We start from the raw sequence: 23,382 nt of genomic DNA, 5'->3' as shown, positions 1-23,382 counted from the left end.
ACCTGACCTAGTACATGTGCCATCTGTATGACCAGTGCCTGGATACCTGACCTAGTACATGTGCCATCTGTATGACCAGTGCCTGGATACCTGACCTAGTATCTGTGCCATCTGTATCACCAGTGCGTGGATACCTGACCTAATACCTGTGCCATCTGTATGACCAGTGCCTGGATACCTGACCTAGTATCTGTGCCATCTGTATGACCAGTGCCTGGATACCTGACCTAGTATCTGTGCCATCTGTACGACCAGTGCCTGGATACCTGACCTAGTACCTGTGCCATCTGTATGACCAGTGCCTGGATACCTGACCTAATACCTGTGCCATCTGTATGACCAGTGCCTGGATACCTGACATAGTACATGTGCCATCTGTTCTGACCAGTGCCTGGATACCTGACCTAGTACATGTGCCATCTGTATGACCAGTGCCTGGATACCTGACCTAATACCTGTGCCATCTGTATGACCAGTGCCTGGATACCTGACCTAATACCTGTGCCATCTGTATGACCAGTGCCTGGATACCTGACCTAGTATCTGTGCCATCTGTATGACCAGTGCCTGGATACCTGACCTAGTATCTGTGCCACCTGTATGACCAGCGCCTGGATACCTGACCTAGTATCTGTGCCATCTGTATGACCAGTGCCTGGATACCTGACCTAGTATCTGTGCCATCTGTATGACCAGTGCCTGGATACCTGACCTAGTATCTGTGCCATCTGTATGACCAGTGCCTGGATACCTGACCTAGTACCTGTGCCATCTGTATGACCAGTGCCTGGATACCTGACCTAATACCTGTGCCACCTGTATGACCAGTGCCTGGATACCTGACCTAGTACCTGTGCCACCTGTATGACCAGTGCCTGGATACCTGACCTAATACCTGTGCCACCTGTATGACCAGCGCCTGGATACCTGACCTAATACCTGTGCCATCTGTATGACCAGTGCCTGGATACCTGACCTAGTATCTGTGCCATCTGTATGACCAGTGCCTGGATACCTGACCTAATACCTGTGCCACCTGTATGACCAGTGCCTGGATACCTGACCTAGTATCTGTGCCATCTGTATGACCAGTGCCTGGATACCTGACCTAATACCTGTGCCATCTGTATGACCAGTGCCTGGATACCTGACCTAATACCTGTGCCACCTGTATGACCAGTGCCTGGATACCTGACCTAGTACCTGTGCCACCTGTATGACCAGTGCCTGGATACCTGACCTAGTACCTGTGCCATCTGTATGACCAGTGCCTGGATACCTGACCTAGTATCTGTGCCACCTGTATGATCAGCGCCTGGATACCTGACCTAGTATCTGTGCCATCTGCATGACCAGTGCCTGGATACCTGACCTAGTATCTGTGCCATCTGTATGACCAGTGCATGGATACCTGACCTAGTATCTGTGCCATCTGTATGACCAGTGCCTGGATACCTGACCTAGTATCTGTGCCACCTGTATGACCAGTGCCTGGATACCTGACCTAATACCTGTGCCATCTGTATGACCAGTGCCTGGATACCTGACCTAGTATCTGTGCCACCTGTATGACCAGTGCCTGGATACCTGACCTAGTACATGTGCCATCTGTATGACCAGTGCCTGGATACCTGACCTAGTATCTGTGCCACCTATATGACCAGTGCCTGGATACCTGACCTAATACATGTGCCATCTGTATGACCAGGGCCTGGATACCTGACCTAGTACATGTGCCACCTGTATGACCAGTGCCTGGATACCTGACCTAGTACATGTGCCATCTGTATGACCAGTGCCTGGATACCTGACCTAGTACATGTGCCATCTGTATGACCAGTGCCTGGATACCTGACCTAGTACATGTGCCATCTGTATGACCAGTGCCCTGATACCTGACCTAGTATCTGTGCCATCTGTATGACCAGTGCCTGGATACCTGACCTAGTACATGTGCCACCTGTATGACCAGTGTCTGGATACCTGACCTAGTACCTGTGCCACCTGTATGACCAGTGCCTGGATACCTGACCTAGTATCTGTGCCATCTGTATGACCAGTGCCTGGATACCTGACCTAATACCTGTGCCACCTGTATGACCAGTGCCTGGATACCTGACCTAATACCTGTGCCATCTGTATGACCAGTGCCTGGATACCTGACCTAGTATCTGTGCCACCTGTATGACCAGTGCCTGGATACCTGACCTAATACCTGTGCCATCTGTATGACCAGTGCCTGGATACCTGACCTAGTATCTGTGCCATCTGTATGACCAGTGCCTGGATACCTGACCTAGTACATGTGCCACCTGTATGACCAGTGCCTGGATACCTGACCTAGTACATGTGCCACCTGTATGACCAGTGCCTGGATACCTGACCTAATACCTGTGCCACCTGTATGACCAGGGCCTGGATACCTGACCTAATACATGTGCCACCTGTATGACCAGTGCCTGGATACCTGACCTAATACCTGTGCACCTGTATGACCAGTGCCTGGATACCTGACCTAATACCTGTGCCATCTGTATGACCAGTGCCTGGATACCTGACCTAGTACATGTGCCATCTGTATGACCAGTGCCTGGATACCTGACCTAATACATGTGCCATCTGTATGACCAGTGCCTGGATACCTGACCTAGTACATGTGCCATCTGTATGACCAGTGCCTGGATACCTGACCTAATACCTGTGCCACCTGTATGACCAGTGCCTGGATACCTGACCTAGTACCTGTGCCATCTGTATGACCAGTGCCTGGATACCTGACCTAGTACATGTGCCATCTGTATGACCAGTGCCTGGATACCTGACCTAGTATCTGTGCCATCTGTATGACCAGTGCCTGGATACCTGACCTAATACCTGTGCCATCTGTATGACCAGTGCCTGGATACCTGACCTAGTACATGTGCCATCTGTATGACCAGTGCCTGGATACCTGACCTAGTATCTGTGCCATCTGTATGACCAGTGCCTGGATACCTGACCTAGTATCTGTGCCATCTGTATGACCAGTGCCTGGATACCTGACCTAATACCTGTGCCATCTGAATGACCAGTGCCTGGATACCTGACCTAGTACATGTGCCATCTGTATGACCAGTGCCTGGATACCTGACCTAGTACATGTGCCATCTGTATGACCAGTGCCTGGATACCTGACCTAGTACCTGTGCCATCTGTATGACCAGTGCCTGGATACCTGACCTAGTATCTGTGCCATCTGTATGACCAGTGCCTGGATACCTGACCTAGTATCTGTGCCACCTGTATGACCAGTGCCTGGATACCTGACCTAGTACCTGTGCCACCTGTATGACCAGTGCCTAGATACCTGACCTAATACCTGTGCCATCTGTATGACCAGTGCCTGGATACCTGACCTAGTATCTGTGCCATCTGTATGACCAGTGCCTGGATACCTGACCTAGTACCTGTGCCATCTGTATGACCAGTGCCTGGATACCTGACCTAATACATGTGCCATCTGTATGACCAGTGCCTGGATACCTGACCTAATACCTGTGCCATCTGTATGACCAGTGCCTGGATACCTGACCTAATACCTGTGCCATCTGTATGACCAGTGCCTGGATACCTGACCTAATACCTGTGCCATCTGTATGACCAGTGCCTGGATACCTGACCTAATACCTGTGCCATCTGTATGACCAGTGCCTGGATACCTGACCTAGTACATGTGCCATCTGTATGACCAGTGCCTGGATACCTGACCTAGTATCTGTGCCATCTGTATGACCAGTGCCTGGATACCTGAACTAGTACATGTGCCATCTGTATGACCAGTGCCTGGATACCTGACCTAGTATCTGTGCCACCTGTATGACCAGTGCCTGGATACCTGACCTAATACCTGTGCCATCTGTATGACCAGTGCCTGGATACCTGACCTAATACCTGTGCCATCTGTATGACCAGTGCCTGGATACCTGACCTAGTATCTGTGCCATCTGTATGACCAGTGCCTGGATACCTGACCTAGTATCTGTGCCATCTGTATGACCAGTGCATGGATACCTGACCTAGTACCTGTGCCACCTGTATGACCATTGCCTGGATACCTGACCTAGTATCTGTGCCATCTGTATGACCAGTGCCTGGATACCTGACCTAGTACATGTGCCATCTGTATGACCAGTGCCTGGATACCTGACCTAGTACCTGTGCCATCTGTATGACCAGTGCCTGGATACCTGACCTAATACCTGTGCCATCTGTATGACCAGTGCCTGGATACCTGACCTAGTACATGTGCCACCTGTATGACCAGTGCCTGGATACCTGACCTAGTACATGTGCCACCTGTATGACCAGTGCCTGGATACCTGACCTAGTACCTGTGCCATCTGTATGACCAGTGCCTGGATACCTGACCTAATACCTGTGCCATCTGTATGACCAGTACATGGATACCTGACCTAATACCTGTGCCATCTGTATGACCAGTGCCTGGATACCTGACCTAGTATCTGTGCCACCTGTATGACCAGTGCCTGGATACCTGACCTAGTACATGTGCCACCTGTATGACCAGTGCCTGGATACCTGACCTAATACCTGTGCCATCTATATGACCAGTCCGTGGATACCTGACCTAATACCTGTGCCATCTGTTCTGACCAGTGCGTGGATACCTGACCTAATACCTGTGCCATCTGTTCTGACCAGTGCCTGGATACCTGATCTAGTATCTGTGCCACCTGTATGACCAGTGCCTGGATACCTGACCTAATACCTGTGCCATCTGTTCTGACCAGTGCCTGGATACCTGACCTAATACCTGTGCCACCTGTATGACCAGTGCCTGGATACCTGACCTAATACCTGTGCCACCTGTATGACCAGTGCCTGGATACCTGACCTAATACCTGTGCCACCTGTATGACCAGTGCCTGGATACCTGACCTAGTATCTGTGCCACCTGTATGACCAGGGCCTGGATACCTGACCTAGTATCTGTGCCACCTGTATGACCAGGGCCTGGATACCTGACCTAGTATCTGTGCCACCTGTATGACCAGGGCCTGGATACCTGACCTAATACCTGTGCCACCTGTATGACCAGTGCCTGGATACCTGACCTAGTATCTGTGCCACCTGTATGACCAGGGCCTGGATACCTGACCTAGTATCTGTGCCACCTGTATGACCAGTGCCTGGATACCTGACCTAATACCTGTGCCACCTGTATGACCAGTGCCTGGATACCTGACCTAGTATCTGTGCCACCTGTATGACCAGGGCCTGGATACCTGACCTAGTATCTGTGCCACCTGTATGACCAGGGCCTGGATACCTGACCTAGTATCTGTGCCACCTGTATGACCAGGGCCTGGATACCTGACCTAATACCTGTGCCACCTGTATGACCAGTGCCTGGATACCTGACCTAGTATCTGTGCCACCTGTATGACCAGGGCCTGGATACCTGACCTAGTATCTGTGCCACCTGTATGACCAGGGCCTGGATACCTGACCTAGTATCTGTGCCACCTGTATGACCAGGGCCTGGATACCTGACCTAGTATCTGTGCCACCTGTATGACCAGTGCATGGATACCTGACCTAATACCTGTGCCACCTGTATGACCAGCGCCTGGATACCTGACCTAATACCTGTGCCACCTGTATGACCAGTGCCTGGATACCTGACCTAGTACCTGTGCCATCTGTATGACCAGTGCCTGGATACCTGACCTAGTATCTGTGCCATCTGTATGACCAGTGCCTGGATACCTGACCTAGTATCTGTGCCACCTGTATGACCAGGGCCTGGATACCTGATCTAGTATCTGTGCCACCTGTATGACCAGTGCCTGGATACCTGACCTAGTATCTGTGCCACCTGTATGACCAGTGCCTGGATACCTGACCTAGTACCTGTGCCACCTGTATGACCAGTGCCTGGATACCTGACCTAGTACCTGTGCCATCTGTATGACCAGTGCCTGGATACCTGACCTAGTATCTGTGCCATCTGTATGACCAGTGCCTGGATACCTGACCTAATACCTGTGCCACCTGTATGACCAGTGCCTGGATACCTGACCTAATACCTGTGCCACCTGTATGACCAGTGCCTGGATACCTGACCTAGTATCTGTGCCATCTGTATGACCAGTGCCTGGATACCTGACCTAGTACCTGTGCCATCTGTATGACCAGTGCCTGGATACCTGACCTAGTATCTGTGCCACCTGTATGACCAGTGCCTGGATACCTGACCTAGTACCTGTGCCACCTGTATGACCAGTGCCTGGATACCTGACCTAGTATCTGTGCCATCTGTATGACCAGTGCCTGGATACCTGACCTAGTATCTGTGCCATCTGTATGACCAGTGCCTGGATACCTGACCTAGTATCTGTGCCATCTGTATGACCAGTGCCTGGATACCTGACCTAATACCTGTGCCATCTGTATGACCAGTGCCTGGATACCTGACCTAATACCTGTGCCACCTGTATGACCAGTGCCTGGATACCTGACCTAATACCTGTGCCACCTGTATGACCAGTGCCTGGATACCTGACCTAGTATCTGTGCCATCTGTATGACCAGTGCCTGGATACCTGACCTAGTACCTGTGCCATCTGTATGACCAGTGCCTGGATACCTGACCTAGTATCTGTGCCACCTGTATGACCAGTGCCTGGATACCTGACCTAGTATCTGTGCCATCTGTATGACCAGTGCCTGGATACCTGACCTAATACCTGTGCCATCTGTATGACAAGTGCCTGGATACCTGACCTAGTATCTGTGCCACCTGTATGACCAGTGCCTGGATACCTGACCTAATACCTGTGCCACCTGTATGACCAGTGCCTGGATACCTGACCTAGTATCTGTGCCATCTGTATGACCAGTGCCTGGATACCTGACCTAATACCTGTGCCATCTGTATGACAAGTGCCTGGATACCTGACCTAGTATCTGTGCCACCTGTATGACCAGTGCCTGGATACCTGACCTAATACCTGTGCCACCTGTATGACCAGTGCCTGGATACCTGACCTAGTATCTGTGCCATCTGTATGACCAGTGCCTGGATACCTGACCTAATACCTGTGCCATCTGTATGACCAGTGCCTGGATACCTGACCTAGTATCTGTGCCATCTGTATGACTAGTGCCTGGATACCTGACCTAATACCTGTGCCATCTGTATGACAAGTGCCTGGATACCTGACCTAGTATCTGTGCCATCTGTATGACCAGTGCCTGGATACCTGACCTAGTACATGTGCCATCTGTATGACCAGTGCCTGGATACCTGACCTAGTACATGTGCCATCTGTATGACCAGTGCCTGGATACCTGACCTAATACATGTGCCATCTGTATGACCAGTGCCTGGATACCTGACCTAATACCTGTGCCATCTGTATGACCAGTGCCTGGATACCTGACCTAATACATGTGCCATCTGTATGACCAGTGCCTGGATACCTGACCTAGTATCTGTGCCACCTGTATGACCAGTGCCTGGATACCTGACCTAGTACATGTGCCATCTGTATGACCAGTGCCTGGATACCTGACCTAGTATCTGTGCCATCTGTATCACCAGTGCGTGGATACCTGACCTAATACCTGTGCCATCTGTATGACCAGTGCCTGGATACCTGACCTAGTATCTGTGCCATCTGTATGACCAGTGCCTGGATACCTGACCTAGTATCTGTGCCATCTGTATGACCAGTGCCTGGATACCTGACCTAGTACCTGTGCCATCTGTATGACCAGTGCCTGGATACCTGACCTAATACCTGTGCCATCTGTATGACCAGTGCCTGGATACCTGACATAGTACATGTGCCTTCTGTTCTGACCAGTGCCTGGATACCTGACCTAGTACATGTGCCATCTGTATGACCAGTGCCTGGATACCTGACCTAATACCTGTGCCATCTGTATGACCAGTGCCTGGATACCTGACCTAATACCTGTGCCATCTGTATGACCAGTGCCTGGATACCTGACCTAATACCTGTGCCACCTGTATGACCAGTGCCTGGATACCTGACCTAATACCTGTGCCATCTGTATGACCAGTGCCTGGATACCTGACCTAATACCTGTGCCATCTGTATGACCAGTGCCTGGATACCTGACCTAGTACCTGTGCCACCTGTATGACCAGTGCCTGGATACCTGACCTAGTACCTGTGCCATCTGTATGACCAGTGCCTGGATACCTGACCTAGTATCTGTGCCACCTGTATGATCAGCGCCTGGATACCTGACCTAGTATCTGTGCCATCTGTATGACCAGTGCCTGGATACCTGACCTAGTATCTGTGCCATCTGTATGACCAGTGCATGGATACCTGACCTAGTATCTGTGCCATCTGTATGACCAGTGCCTGGATACCTGACCTAGTATCTGTGCCACCTGTATGACCAGTGCCTGGATACCTGACCTAATACCTGTGCCATCTGTATGACCAGTGCCTGGATACCTGACCTAGTATCTGTGCCACCTGTATGACCAGTGCCTGGATACCTGACCTAATACATGTGCCATCTGTATGACCAGTGCCTGGATACCTGACCTAGTACATGTGCCACCTGTATGACCAGTGCCTGGATACCTGACCTAGTACATGTGCCATCTGTATGACCAGTGCCTGGATACCTGACCTAGTACATGTGCCATCTGTATGACCAGTGCCTGGATACCTGACCTAGTACATGTGCCATCTGTATGACCAGTGCCTGGATACCTGACCTAGTATCTGTGCCATCTGTATGACCAGTGCCTGGATACCTGACCTAGTACATGTGCCACCTGTATGACCAGTGTCTGGATACCTGACCTAGTACCTGTGCCACCTGTATGACCAGTGCCTGGATACCTGACCTAGTATCTGTGCCATCTGTATGACCAGTGCCTGGATACCTGACCTAATACCTGTGCCATCTGTATGACCAGTGCCTGGATACCTGACCTAGTATCTGTGCCATCTGTATGACCAGTGCCTGGATACCTGACCTAGTACATGTGCCACCTGTATGACCAGTGCCTGGATACCTGACCTAGTACATGTGCCACCTGTATGACCAGTGCCTGGATACCTGACCTAATACCTGTGCCACCTGTATGACCAGTGCCTGGATACCTGACCTAATACATGTGCCATCTGTATGACCAGTGCCTGGATACCTGACCTAGTACATGTGCCATCTGTATGACCAGTGCCTGGATACCTGACCTAATACCTGTGCCACCTGTATGACCAGTGCCTGGATACCTGACCTAATACATGTGCCATCTGTATGACCAGTGCCTGGATACCTGACCTAGTATCTGTGCCATCTGTATGACCAGTGCCTGGATACCTGACCTAGTACATGTGCCATCTGTATGACCAGTGCCTGGATACCTGACCTAATACCTGTGCCATCTGTATGACCAGTGCCTGGATACCTGACCTAATACATGTGCCATCTGTATGACCAGTGCCTGGATACCTGACCTAATACCTGTGCCATCTGTATGACCAGTGCCTGGATACCTGACCTAGTACATGTGCCATCTGTATGACCAGTGCCTGGATACCTGACCTAGTATCTGTGCCATCTGTATGACCAGTGCCTGGATACCTGACCTAGTATCTGTGCCATCTGTATGACCAGTGCCTGGATACCTGACCTAATACCTGTGCCACCTGTATGACCAGTGCCTGGATACCTGACCTAGTATCTGTGCCATCTGAATGACCAGTGCCTGGATACCTGACCTAGTACATGTGCCATCTGTATGACCAGTGCCTGGATACCTGACCTAGTATCTGTGCCATCTGTATGACCAGTGCCTGGATACCTGACCTAATACCTGTGCCACCTGTATGACCAGTGCCTGGATACCTGACCTAATACCTGTGCCATCTGTATGACCAGTGCCTGGATACCTGACCTAGTACATGTGCCATCTGTATGACCAGTGCCTGGATACCTGACCTAGTACATGTGCCATCTGTATGACCAGTGCCTGGATACCTGACCTAGTATCTGTGCCACCTGTATGACCAGTGCCTGGATACCTGACCTAGTATCTGTGCCATCTGTATGACCAGTGCCTGGATACCTGACCTAGTACCTGTGCCACCTGTATGACCAGTGCCTAGATACCTGACCTAATACCTGTGCCATCTGTATGACCAGTGCCTGGATACCTGACCTAGTATCTGTGCCATCTGTATGACCAGTGCCTGGATACCTGACCTAGTACCTGTGCCATCTGTATGACCAGTGCCTGGATACCTGACCTAATACATGTGCCATCTGTATGACCAGTGCCTGGATACCTGACCTAATACATGTGCCATCTGTATGACCAGTGCCTGGATACCTGACCTAGTACATGTGCCATCTGTATGACCAGTGCCTGGATACCTGACCTAATACATGTGCCATCTGTATGACCAGTGCCTGGATACCTGACCTAATACCTGTGCCATCTGTATGACCAGTGCCTGGATACCTGACCTAATACCTGTGCCATCTGTATGACCAGTGCCTGGATACCTGACCTAGTACATGTGCCATCTGTATGACCAGTGCCTGGATACCTGACCTAGTACATGTGCCACCTGTATGACCAGTGCCTGGATACCTGACCTAGTACATGTGCCATCTGTATGACCAGTGCCTGGATACCTGACCTAGTACATGTGCCATCTGTATGACCAGTGCCTGGATACCTGACCTAGTATCTGTGCCATCTGTATGACCAGTGCCTGGATACCTGACCTAGTACATGTGCCACCTGTATGACCAGTGTCTGGATACCTGACCTAGTACCTGTGCCACCTGTATGACCAGTGCCTGGATACCTGACCTAGTATCTGTGCCATCTGTATGACCAGTGCCTGGATACCTGACCTAATACCTGTGCCACCTGTATGACCAGTGCCTGGATACCTGACCTAGTACATGTGCCACCTGTATGACCAGTGCCTGGATACCTGACCTAATACCTGTGCCATCTGTATGACCAGTGCCTGGATACCTGACCTAGTATCTGTGCCATCTGTATGACCAGTGCCTGGATACCTGACCTAGTACATGTGCCACCTGTATGACCAGTGCCTGGATACCTGACCTAGTACATGTGCCACCTGTATGACCAGTGCCTGGATACCTGACCTAATACCTGTGCCACCTGTATGACCAGTGCCTGGATACCTGACCTAATACATGTGCCATCTGTATGACCAGTGCCTGGATACCTGACCTAGTACATGTGCCATCTGTATGACCAGTGCCTGGATACCTGACCTAATACCTGTGCCACCTGTATGACCAGTGCCTGGATACCTGACCTAGTACCTGTGCCATCTGTATGACCAGTGCCTGGATACCTGACCTAGTACATGTGCCATCTGTATGACCAGTGCCTGGATACCTGACCTAGTATCTGTGCCATCTGTATGACCAGTGCCTGGATACCTGACCTAATACCTGTGCCATCTGTATGACCAGTGCCTGGATACCTGACCTAGTATCTGTGCCACCTGTATGACCAGTGCCTGGATACCTGCCCTAGTACATGTGCCATCTGTATGACCAGTGCCTGGATACCTGACCTAGTATCTGTGCCATCTGTATGACCAGTGCCTGGATACCTGACCTAGTACATGTGCCATCTGTATGACCAGTGCCTGGATACCTGACCTAGTATCTGTGCCATCTGTATGACCAGTGCCTGGATACCTGACCTAGTATCTGTGCCATCTGTATGACCAGTGCCTGGATACCTGACCTAATACCTGTGCCATCTGAATGACCAGTGCCTGGATACCTGACCTAATACCTGTGCCACCTGTATGACCAGTGCCTGGATACCTGACCTAGTACATGTGCCATCTGTATGACCAGTGCCTGGATACCTGACCTAATACCTGTGCCACCTGTATGACCAGTGCCTGGATACCTGACCTAATACATGTGCCACCTGTATGACCAGTGCCTGGATACCTGACCTAATACCTGTGCCATCTGTATGACCAGTGCCTGGATACCTGACCTAGTATCTGTGCCACCTGTATGACCAGTGCCTGGATACCTGACCTAGTACCTGTGCCACCTGTATGACCAGTGCCTAGATACCTGACCTAATACCTGTGCCATCTGTATGACCAGTGCCTGGATACCTGACCTAGTATCTGTGCCATCTGTATGACCAGTGCCTGGATACCTGACCTAGTACCTGTGCCATCTGTATGACCAGTGCCTGGATACCTGACCTAATACATGTGCCATCTGTATGACCAGTGCCTGGATACCTGACCTAATACCTGTGTCATCTGTATGACCAGTGCCTGGATACCTGACCTAATACATGTGCCATCTGTATGACCAGTGCCTGGATACCTGACCTAATACCTGTGCCATCTGTATGACCAGTGCCTGGATACCTGACCTAATACCTGTGCCATCTGTATGACCAGTGCCTGGATACCTGACCTAATACCTGTGCCATCTGTATGACCAGTGCCTGGATACCTGACCTAGTACATGTGCCATCTGTATGACCAGTGCCTGGATACCTGACCTAGTATCTGTGCCATCTGTATGACCAGTGCCTGGATACCTGAACTAGTACATGTGCCATCTGTATGACCAGTGCCTGGATACCTGACCTAATACCTGTGCCATCTATATGACCAGTGCCTGGATACCTGACCTAGTATCTGTGCCATCTGTATGACCAGTGCCTGGATACCTGACCTAGTACATGTGCCACCTGTATGACCAGTGCCTGGATACCTGACCTAGTACATGTGCCACCTGTATGACCAGTGCCTGGATACCTGACCTAATACCTGTGCCATCTATATGACCAGTCCGTGGATACCTGACCTAATACCTGTGCCATCTGTTCTGACCAGTGCGTGGATACCTGACCTAATACCTGTGCCATCTGTTCTGACCAGTGCCTGGATACCTGATCTAGTATCTGTGCCACCTGTATGACCAGTGCCTGGATACCTGACCTAATACCTGTGCCATCTGTTCTGACCAGTGCCTGGATACCTGACCTAATACCTGTGCCATCTGTATGACCAGTGCCTGGATACCTGACCTAGTATCTGTGCCACCTGTATGACCAGTGCCTGGATACCTGACCTAATACCTGTGCCACCTGTATGACCAGTGCCTGGATACCTGACCTAGTATCTGTGCCACCTGTATGACCAGGGCCTGGATACCTGACCTAGTATCTGTGCCACCTGTATGACCAGGGCCTGGATACCTGACCTAGTATCTGTGCCACCTGTATGACCAGGGCCTGGATACCTGACCTAGTATCTGTGCCACCTGTATGACCAGGGCCTGGATACCTGACCTAGTATCTGTGCCACCTGTATGACCAGTGCATGGATACCTGACCTAATACCTGTGCCACCTGTATGACCAGCGCCTGGATACCTGACCTAATACCTGTGCCACCTGTATGACCAGTGCCTGGATACCTGACCTAGTACCTGTGCCATCTGTATGACCAGTGCCTGGATACCTGACCTAGTATCTGTGCCACCTGTATGACCAGGGCCTGGATACCTGATCTAGTATCTGTGCCACCTGTATGACCAGTGCCTGGATACCTGACCTAGTATCTGTGCCACCTGTATGACCAGTGCCTGGATACCTGACCTAGTATCTGTGCCACCTGTATGACCAGGGCCTGGATACCTGATCTAGTACCTGTGCCACCTGTCTGACCAGCAGCACATGGATACCTGACCTAGTACATGTGCCACCTGTATGACCAGTGCCTGGATACCTGACCTAGTACATGTGCCACCTGTATAAGCAGTGCATGGATACCTGACCTAGTACTTGTGCCACCTGTTCTGACCACTACCTGGATACCTGACCTAGAACCTGTGCCACCTGTTCTGACCAGTACCTGGATACCTGACATAATACCTGTGCCATCTGTTGTGACCAGTACCACCTGTATGATCAGTGCCTGGATACCTGACCTGTACCTCTAGTATGACCAGTACCTTGATACTTGACATAATACCTGTGCCACCTTTGTGACCACTGCCTGGATATCTGACCTAGTACCTCTACTACCTGTGCCACCTGTATGACCAGTGCCTGGATATCTGACATAGTACCTGTGCCACCTGGTGTGACCAGTGCTTGGATATCTGACCTATTACCTATGTCATCTGTATGACCCTAACCTGAATACCTGACCCAGTGCCTGTGCCAACTGTCGTGAACAGTACCTAGATACCTGACCTAGTACCTGCGCCACCTGTTGTGATCAGCGCCTGGATACCTGACCTAGTACCTGGGCCACTAAGCTGATCAGTACATGGATACCTGACATAATACCTGTGCCACCTGTTGTGATTAGTGCATTGATACCTGACCTAGTATTTGTGCCACCTGTTCTAACCAATGCCTGTTTACCTGACCTAGTGCCTGTGCCACCTGTTCTGACCAGTGCCTGGACATCTGACCTAGTACCTGTGCCCCCTGTTCTGACCAGTCCCTGGATACCTGAGCTAATACCTGTGCCATTTTTATGACCAGTACCTTGATACCTGACTTAGTACATGTGCCTCTTACTATGACCAGTACCTGGATCTTTACTCTTTGGCTCTACTGAAAATTTCCTTGACCTGCTCTGGTCAGCTACCACTGAATGAAGAGCAGACCAAGGGACCTGGGGGTTTTCCCTTTATGAAATCCAGAATCTGATATGCAGGGTAAAAGGGTGAATGCCAAGTAACCATTTACTGATACTGAAGCCGTAGAAGAGGTAAAATATACACTCTAATAAAAAGAAATAATGACTGTTTTTCAGCAATGAAGGCTCCTCAGGGGCGGAGTCTTATACACATGCATCATCTTAACTGCATCATGTGCCACCCACAAGGATCTGAATTAGGAAATGACTTATATTGGAACCTTTCTGGACCTCTGGGGATCCAAAATGGCTATTCCCACCCCTGAGTAGGGATATTAAGCTTATAGGAAAATAAAGGAAGTGATAGCCATTCCTGGTGCCTCCCTGTGGGCCACAGGGCCCTTTTTACTCATATGGTTGCACTAGGTATCAAGTTGTTAGGTCCTAACAGCCTCTCCTCACCTTCTCTGTGTAGAGGCTCCTCCTTGGGTTTCGGATGCATCAATGTGAAAGGCAATTCTACCGCAACGTCACTGCAGCAGGGGAGAGAAATTATGGATCAGTGTCAGTTAATTTTCGTTAATTTTTTTAATATATTTTTTGTTGTTTTTGACTGACTAGGTATTAACCATTGCAGAACCACGGCTGGCCATGCTCAGCCACTTAAGGGTCCAACTTTCCAGCCTTATCACAGTGGGCTTCAATCTTAAAGGGAGAGAGTCCATGCCCTTCAGAAGTATTCACACAGTAAAGTATCCTGGATGACTCTGATGAAAACATTCGGCTGGATAATGAATTTTTAAACAATTTTATATAAATTTTTCATTTTTGATGCAATATTCAGAATTTCCTCAATTAAATATTAATAAAATCTACTAATTGCAAAGTAATAAATAAATAAGACAAATGATACAATCAGATTGGTTCTTCGGGGGCGGGGTAAGTGAGATACATTAATGGAGACAAGTGAAAAACGGGACATGCAATGTGTATGTAAATGCGCATGCACCAAAATGGGGAGGCTGGGAGTCAGACCTGATAGCGCCCAGTGTAAACTCTGAACCCCCCTCCAAAAAAAAAAAAAACAAGATACATGTCGGGTCAACATGAATTCAGGGACAGGTTTCAATTAAATGTATGGCTAGTTATTGTTTAAAGCTAAAGTCTATAAAGGGTTAAGATGAAATGTTTTGTACTCTAGTTACATCCAAAGCAGCATTCACAATTTTCATGGTTTCCATTAAGCACTCAGGATGTGTTCTCTTAAGAAGACTATTAAGGAGGAAGTAAAGGGAATCTAAATCCATCAGCCCAAAACGCAGCTCATTACAGAATGGTGAGTGCAGCTCCGGAGGTGATTTACTGTAAACTCCAGTCACATGGAGATCCATCAACAGTTCACAGCGGCTAAGTGTTATCAGAGGAGTTATGAGCATGTATGTCCGTCAGCACAATGCCTAATGCAGAATTATGAGTGCAGCTCCGGAGGTGATTTACTGTATACTCCAATCACATGAAGAGCTGCATCAACAGCTCCCTTTTTGGTTCTCAGAGATTATCTGCGGTGCATTGTGGGAGATGTAGTGGTCACTATGCAGTAAAGTAGAGATTCCCTTTAATATAGCAGATCATGAAGCCTTGAACTGTCAGCAGCCACCAGCCAAACTGTGAATGCAGCTTTAACAGTAACTTGAGGACAGTGTTGTTTTCCTTGTAAATATGTGATAACTAAATGATTAGCGTAGATCCCAAAAGAAGAATATGAGGCATGCAATACATAGCTCATTGATATATCAGGACATCTAAGTCCAGCCCCCGAGGAACACTTTCCCCTAAACCCCTTGGGATTACTCACTTCTGGGCAGGATTTGCAGAAATCTGCATATATCTGATGGCATGTGACACTTTGTTTACTCCAGACTAACAGATTACTATAGATGATCACAGATTTCTCATAGATTATTACAGATTATCACAGTTTTCTCATAGATTATTACAGATTATCACGGATTAGGACACAGATCCATCTTGGGTCGTCCTGTAAATCAGATTATCATGCCAGGCAAAAGGAACCAAATGCAAGCATGTAATATATGAAAAACTTCATGCAAGGACTGGGGGGCACTGAACATGGATTAAGGCTTTTTGGGGGCCCTCATCTTTACTAAGCCAAACACATGCGAGGCCACCTATACAGGTCTTCCCGGCTTCTTGACTATTGGTGCCCCGTTTTTCCATAGAGTCAGGAGTCACAGAGGTGGAGCATATTCCCAACAGACCCTGAGTGAAACAAATCAGTCGTGTCCCGCTACTGCCCCCTACTGACAACAATAGCAGCAACTTTGGATGCAATGTGGATGCAGCAGATGACGTAATCCTGATACGTATAAGAGATGGGCAGTGCATGGGCTGGGATTGTCTTTCATCAGTACTGCCCCTTTAAGAAACGACCCCCGCCCCCAGTAATCAGTGGACATAACTCCATGGACCAATGACACAATGGGACACATAGATGGTTCATGCAGCCGCCCGCTGGGCACAGTGATGTAGGATGTGGGCGATGAGTACGGACTCGGTGATACAAGACAGATGCAGCGGGATTTGGTGCAGAGTCGTGACTTGCAGAGGTTTCAGCAATTACCTTGACGCAAGGTCTCCCAGAAGGCTGCCATTGTTCAAAGTAGATTAGAGAATTAGTCAGCGCAGTCACCCAATCCCACAACAATAAGTCATCAGAGCCTGGTAACACAACCCCTTTAAGAGTCCGGACCAAGGAAAGAAGAGGATGGGGGTGGGGGGGGGGCACCTGCATTCTCATTTACCTTGTACATCAAATATCCTCCTTGATTATCATTTAACAGGTTAATTATATATATTTAATAATTTACTAATATCAACTCTAATACTCCAGTCACACCCAAAGCTGTATTCATAGGTGCACTAAAAATATTAATTCATCTGATGTGGATAAGGCAGTAAGAGATGGAGGACCACAATGCATCAGTCTTGTCAAGTATACAGCTGCCTGACAACCTGTATACACTATAGTGCAGACTATATACAGAGAATAGTGTATAGCCTGAAAAACTCCACCCTATGATGGGCAATGCAGAGTAAACCCCACCCCTGAGGAGCAAAACCTCACAAACCATAACCCATGACAAGCCACCCCTGGGAGGTCTCAGTCAGTAAGTAACTCTGCCAATAAGAAGTAAGGTGTGAAAAAAAAAACCCATCCATGAAAAGCCATTCCCAAAAAATTCCACTTAATAGTTAGCCACACCCAAAAAACTCTACCAATAAGGAGTGAAGTGTGAAAAACCCCACCCATGAAAAGTCATTCCCAAACATTCTCACCTTCTGGCTAGACACACCCAATAAGTTCTACCAATTAGAAGTAAGGGGTGAAAAACCCACCCATGAAAAGTCATTCCCAAAAAATACCACCCAATGGCTAGCCACACCCAATAAACTCTACCAATAAGAAATAAGGTGCAAAAAAACCCGTCCAAGAAAAGCCATTCCCGAAAAATCCTGCCTGATGACTGCCTACACCTAATAACCTCAACCAACAAGAAGATGTAAAAACTCCACCCCTGAATAACTATGCTAATGAATCCCAACCTATGAGGAGCCATACCCTATACATCTTACTTACGGATGAACCGCAGGTGATCTCACCCAATTACCCATAAATCCTGCCTTCCAGATGAGCCTTACCCATGAAAAATATCACCAATGAATCCCGCCCTACCCTCTAAAACCACCCTATCAGGAAACCCCACCCATGACAAGTCCTCTCACCCAATAGTTAGTGATGCCCAATAAACCCTTCCAATAAGGAATAAAGTTGTGATAAACCCCTCTAGTGGCAAAAGACTCCAATAAATCCCACTCCATAGATCCTACCGATCAGGGGAAACATCTGATAAGCCCCACCCATAAGGAGCCCCACCCAATAGATCCCACCTCACGTCAAGCCACCATCAGACACTAAGCATCCATATAAATGTATTTCAAAATGTGTCCAATATTGTAATAACCGGTCACAGGGTTGTTTGCTGTGACCACCGTGAGAAGAACAATGGTCTTCTCCAGAGATAAAAGTGGTGGTAGCATCAGAAGAACATTGTCTTCCAAGAAGATAAGAGAAAGCTGAAGACTTACCCTCCTCGAGACACGACCAGCTTCACCTTCACCTTATAGGAGACGATTATCCCGAGGATCTCCTTGTTGGCTCCATCTCTCAACCTGGAGATGGGAAAACTAGTGGTCAATAGTCATCATCATCAACCAACTCAAGACAAGTCCTACTGATGCCATAGCAATCCTCCTGGGACCATGACTGCAACCCAGAAGATCTGAAGAAACCTGGAGACATCTCAAGGCTTGTAGAGTTGGCTCCGAACAAGCAGATGTCATGATGCTATCATGTCTGGTGCTCCAAGCCAGAAATGGACCACAGGTGAGGAGAAATGCTGTGTCTAAACCAAGCTAGGTGGGTACTGCATTCTTTGGGTGCCTTCAATGTCAGGGCCATGAAAGTGGTCCTCAAAGATGTCACTATTAATGTGCGGGGGAGGGGATCAGGGGTCTCCTCACAGGGTGCTAGATGCCAGGTTGGTGTCTTCATGCTTCAGTTTCCCGTCCAGCGCCAGGCCACGCTTCTCCCGGTTGTTGGCCAAGAAGGGAGTCAACGTGTAGACCTTACAGAAGGTGGAGCTGGGCGCTACCACGTCATTGCTGGAAAGAGACACAGGCGAGGAGAAGGTTAGAACTTCCTGTGAGAGGTTAAATGTGTTGAGAATTATTCTTAGATGTATACTCTAGTCACATCCAAAGCTGCATTAATATTTGTACCAACTGATGCATTGTACCTATAGTAAACAGCTGGAAAGCTGCAGAGAGAACAGAGCACAACAGTGTTTTGACATGCCATATTTCACAGTCCTGCTGCTACTAATGACATACACAAAGATCTAATTACGCATCTCTCCAGGGAAATACCTAACACTGGCTGCAGAGAGCACAGAGCACAGCAGTGTGAGGACCCCCCCCCCCCCAAACACAATCCTGTAATGTAAATATATCACAGTCCTGCTGCTACTAACAACATACACAAAGATCTAATTACACATCTCTACAGGGAAATACCTAACACTAGCTGCAGAGAGCAAAGAGCACAGCAGTGTGAGGACCCCCCAAACATATTCTTGGAATATAAATATATCACAGTCCTGCTGCTACTAACAACATACACAAAGAACTGATTACACATCACTCCATGGACGATACACAACATTGGCCGCAGTCTGTAGGGTCACACCTGCTGACTGGTTCCTTTAAGTTTCTTTATTGCACTGCTCTATGACACAAATGTATCTGCAGCTCTGGATGTGACTGGAGTATAAAACATAATGTAGAAGGATTATTGCGAGTGCAGCGATGGAAAGGCAGTAAGATGTGAGGATTGTCAAGCGATGGATGGATAGAAGGACATGTACTCACTCGGCTTCCTCCACCGCTACCGGGCACTTGTACTGGGCCGTGTTGAAGAGGCAGATGTCGGCGTACTGACGCACTGTGACGAAATACAAGCATCAAGATGGCATTTATAAGAGCGGCCGCCCCTCAGAGGGCACAACACAGGGCAGGACGCCAGACTACGAGGAGGCACCTGAGATCTTGATCTTCTTCACCGTCTTGTTGGTGTTGTTGGTGACGTGGACGTTAACGTTGATGGGTTCTCCGTGGTAATAAATCTACAGCAAAAGTAAAAATATAACTAATACAATGTAATAACCATGTACCTATAATATTCTAATAACTGTACCTATAGTAATCTAATAACCATGTACCTATAGTAATCTAATAACCATGTACCTATAGTAATCTAATAACCCTGTACCTATAGTAATCTAATAACTGTACCTATAGTAATCTAATAACTATGTACCTATAGTAATGTAATAACCCTGTACCTATAGTAATGTAATAACTATGTACCTATAGTAATCTAATAACTGTACCTATAGTAATCTAATAACCATGTACCTATAGTAATCTAATAACCATGTACCTATAGTAATCTAATAACCCTGTACCTATAGTAATGTAATAACCATGTGCCTATAGTAATGTAATAACCATGTGCCTATAGTAATCTAATAACCATGTACCTATAGTAATCTAATAACCATGTACCTATAGTAATGTAATAACCATGTACCTATAGTAATGTAATAACCATGTACCTATAGTAATGTAATAACCATGTACCTATAGTAATCTAATAACCATGTGCCTATAGTAATCTAATAACCATGTACCTATAGTAATGTAATAACCATGTGCCTATAGTAATGTAATAACCATGTACCTATAGTAATGTAATAACCATGTACCTATAGTAATCTAATAACTATGTACCTATAGTAATGTAATAACCATGTACCTATAGTAATCTAATAACCATGTACCTATAGTAATGTAATAACTATGTACCTATAGTAATCTAATAACCATGTACCTATAGTAATGTAATAACCATGTACCTATAGTAATCTAATAACCATGTACCTATAGTAATGTAATAACCATGTACCTATAGTAATGTAATAACCATGTACCTATAGTAATGTAATAACCATGTACCTATAGTAATCTAATAACCATGTGCCTATAGTAATGTAATAACTATGTACCTATAGTAATCTAATAACCATGTGCCTATAGTAATGTAATAACCATGTACCTATAGTAATCTAATAACCATGTACCTATAGTAATCTAATAACCATGTACCTATAGTAATGTAATAACCATGTACCTATAGTAATCTAATAACCATGTACCTATAGTAATGTAATAACCATGTGCCTATAGTAATCTAATAACCATGTACCTATAGTAATCTAATAACCATGTGCCTATAGTAATGTAATAACTATGTACCTATAGTAATCTAATAACCATGTACCTATAGTAATCTAATAACCATGTGCCTATAGTAATGTAATAACTATGTACCTATAGTAATCTAATAACCATGTACCTATAGTAATGTAATAACCATGTACCTATAGTAATGTAATAACCCTGTACCTATAGTAATCTAATAACTGTACCTATAGTAATGTAATAACCATGTACCTATAGTAATGTAATAACCATGTACCTATAGTAATGTAATAACCCTGTACCTATAGTAATGTAATAACTGTACCTATAGTAATGTAATAACCATGTACCTATAGTAATGTAATAACCCTGTACCTATAGTAATCTAATAACTGTACCTATAGTAATGTAATAACCATGTACCTATAGTAATGTAATAACCCTGTACCTATAGTAATCTAATAACTGTACCTATAGTAATGTAATAACCATGTACCTATAGTAATGTAATAACCATGTGCCTATAGTAATGTAATAACCATGTACCTATAGTAATGTAATAACCATGTACCTATAGTAATGTAATAACCATGTGCCTATAGTAATCTAATAACTATGTACCTATAGTAATGTAATAACCATGTACCTATAGTAATGTAATAACCATGTACCTATAGTATCATAACAATAAAGCTATGGTATCCTTTTAACAATGACCCACATTTATCAGAACCAGTTCTATTCCCTGAACTATTATCTATAGTATTCTTATAAGTATGTAACCATAGTAATCTAATAACAATGTATCTATAGTATTCTAAGTATAATTATGTAACCATAGTGATCTAATAACAATGTATAGATGGTATTATGATAACTCCATGGTAACATTATTATCTTATTATAACAATGTAACTATAGTATTATAATAATACATCCACTGTCAGTATTATCTGCAGTTCTCAGTGTGGCCTCTAGATGGCGAAAGAGTTCAGCCAACCAGAGACTTGTCTTTACCACGGCTGAGCGTTCGTGTCAATAGCAGCAGGCGGCTGAGCAGTGGTCACAGTTTATCTCAGTTATATAATCAGTTCTCCATATTCACGATTACACGGAGAGATTCCTGCTCGTCTCAGTGCTAAATCCTTCTCACAGCTGAGAGTTTGTTACTTTTGCATCCAGCCTAGACAGATGCCACCTGCGCTGATACATTGTAACTAATATTCAGGACAGGAGAGAGATTTGTGCTGCATTTACTTTACAGGGGTTTATCTACCCCTAAAATCACATTGTAACAAACCTTCAGCTGTGTGTGTTGCAGTTTTGGATGTAAAGTATGAGAGTTGGTATAAAATTTAGTTAAACTACAAAAATCCAGGAAACTGAGCAGAGAACTGCTGGCAATGATGTGATGAAATCTTTACAGATATTTTAATAATTTTTTGTATTAAAAACAGATGTTTCTGTCCCACAATCACCTCTTTATCCAGCGAAGCCTCCAGGTGCAGGGGCTTATCAGACATCAGGAACTGGCGGGTGGTCTCCGCCATGGGCTGCGGGCCCGGCCTCTCCGGAGCATACTGGACCTTCCGGATAACCAGACGCACAGAATTCCTGAGAAAGGAAGAATCATTTATATCAGATACATGTAGATGAGATAGATAGATAGGAGATAGATAGATAGATAGATAGATAGATAGATAGATAGATAGATATGAGATAGATAGATAGATAGATAGATAGATAGATAGATATGAGATAGATAGATAGATAGATATGAGATAGATAGA

The 23,382-nt window shown here is 46.8% G+C and overlaps 1 protein-coding gene across 5 annotated transcripts in view; it reads right to left on the bottom strand.

Moving 5' to 3' along the window:
- The window catches only part of LOC140117272 (beta-arrestin-1), a 171,274-nt gene that overhangs the window by 15,217 nt on the left and 132,675 nt on the right, over positions 1–23,382 (bottom strand). For 3 of the 5 annotated variants that reach the window (XM_072133802.1, XM_072133799.1, XM_072133800.1), the window contains exons 8-14: positions 23,071–23,206; positions 20,370–20,454; positions 20,201–20,273; positions 19,295–19,435; positions 18,860–18,943; positions 17,334–17,357; positions 15,155–15,225 (exon numbers count right to left, since the gene is read on the bottom strand). In XM_072133802.1, coding sequence (XP_071989903.1) covers positions 15,155–15,225; positions 17,334–17,357; positions 18,860–18,943; positions 19,295–19,435; positions 20,201–20,273; positions 20,370–20,454; positions 23,071–23,206 — 614 coding nt within the window. The remainder of the gene's footprint in view (positions 1–15,154; positions 15,226–17,333; positions 17,358–18,859; positions 18,944–19,294; positions 19,436–20,200; positions 20,274–20,369; positions 20,455–23,070; positions 23,207–23,382) is intronic. The other 2 variants (XM_072133803.1, XM_072133801.1) reach the window with 1 other exon arrangement.

This window comes from Engystomops pustulosus, chromosome 2 (assembly GCF_040894005.1).
Source record: "Engystomops pustulosus chromosome 2, aEngPut4.maternal, whole genome shotgun sequence".
Taxonomy (NCBI): Eukaryota; Metazoa; Chordata; class Amphibia; order Anura; family Leptodactylidae; genus Engystomops; species Engystomops pustulosus.
Note: the sequence above shows the minus strand (reverse complement) of the source record. Positions and strands in the feature narration are given on the sequence as shown.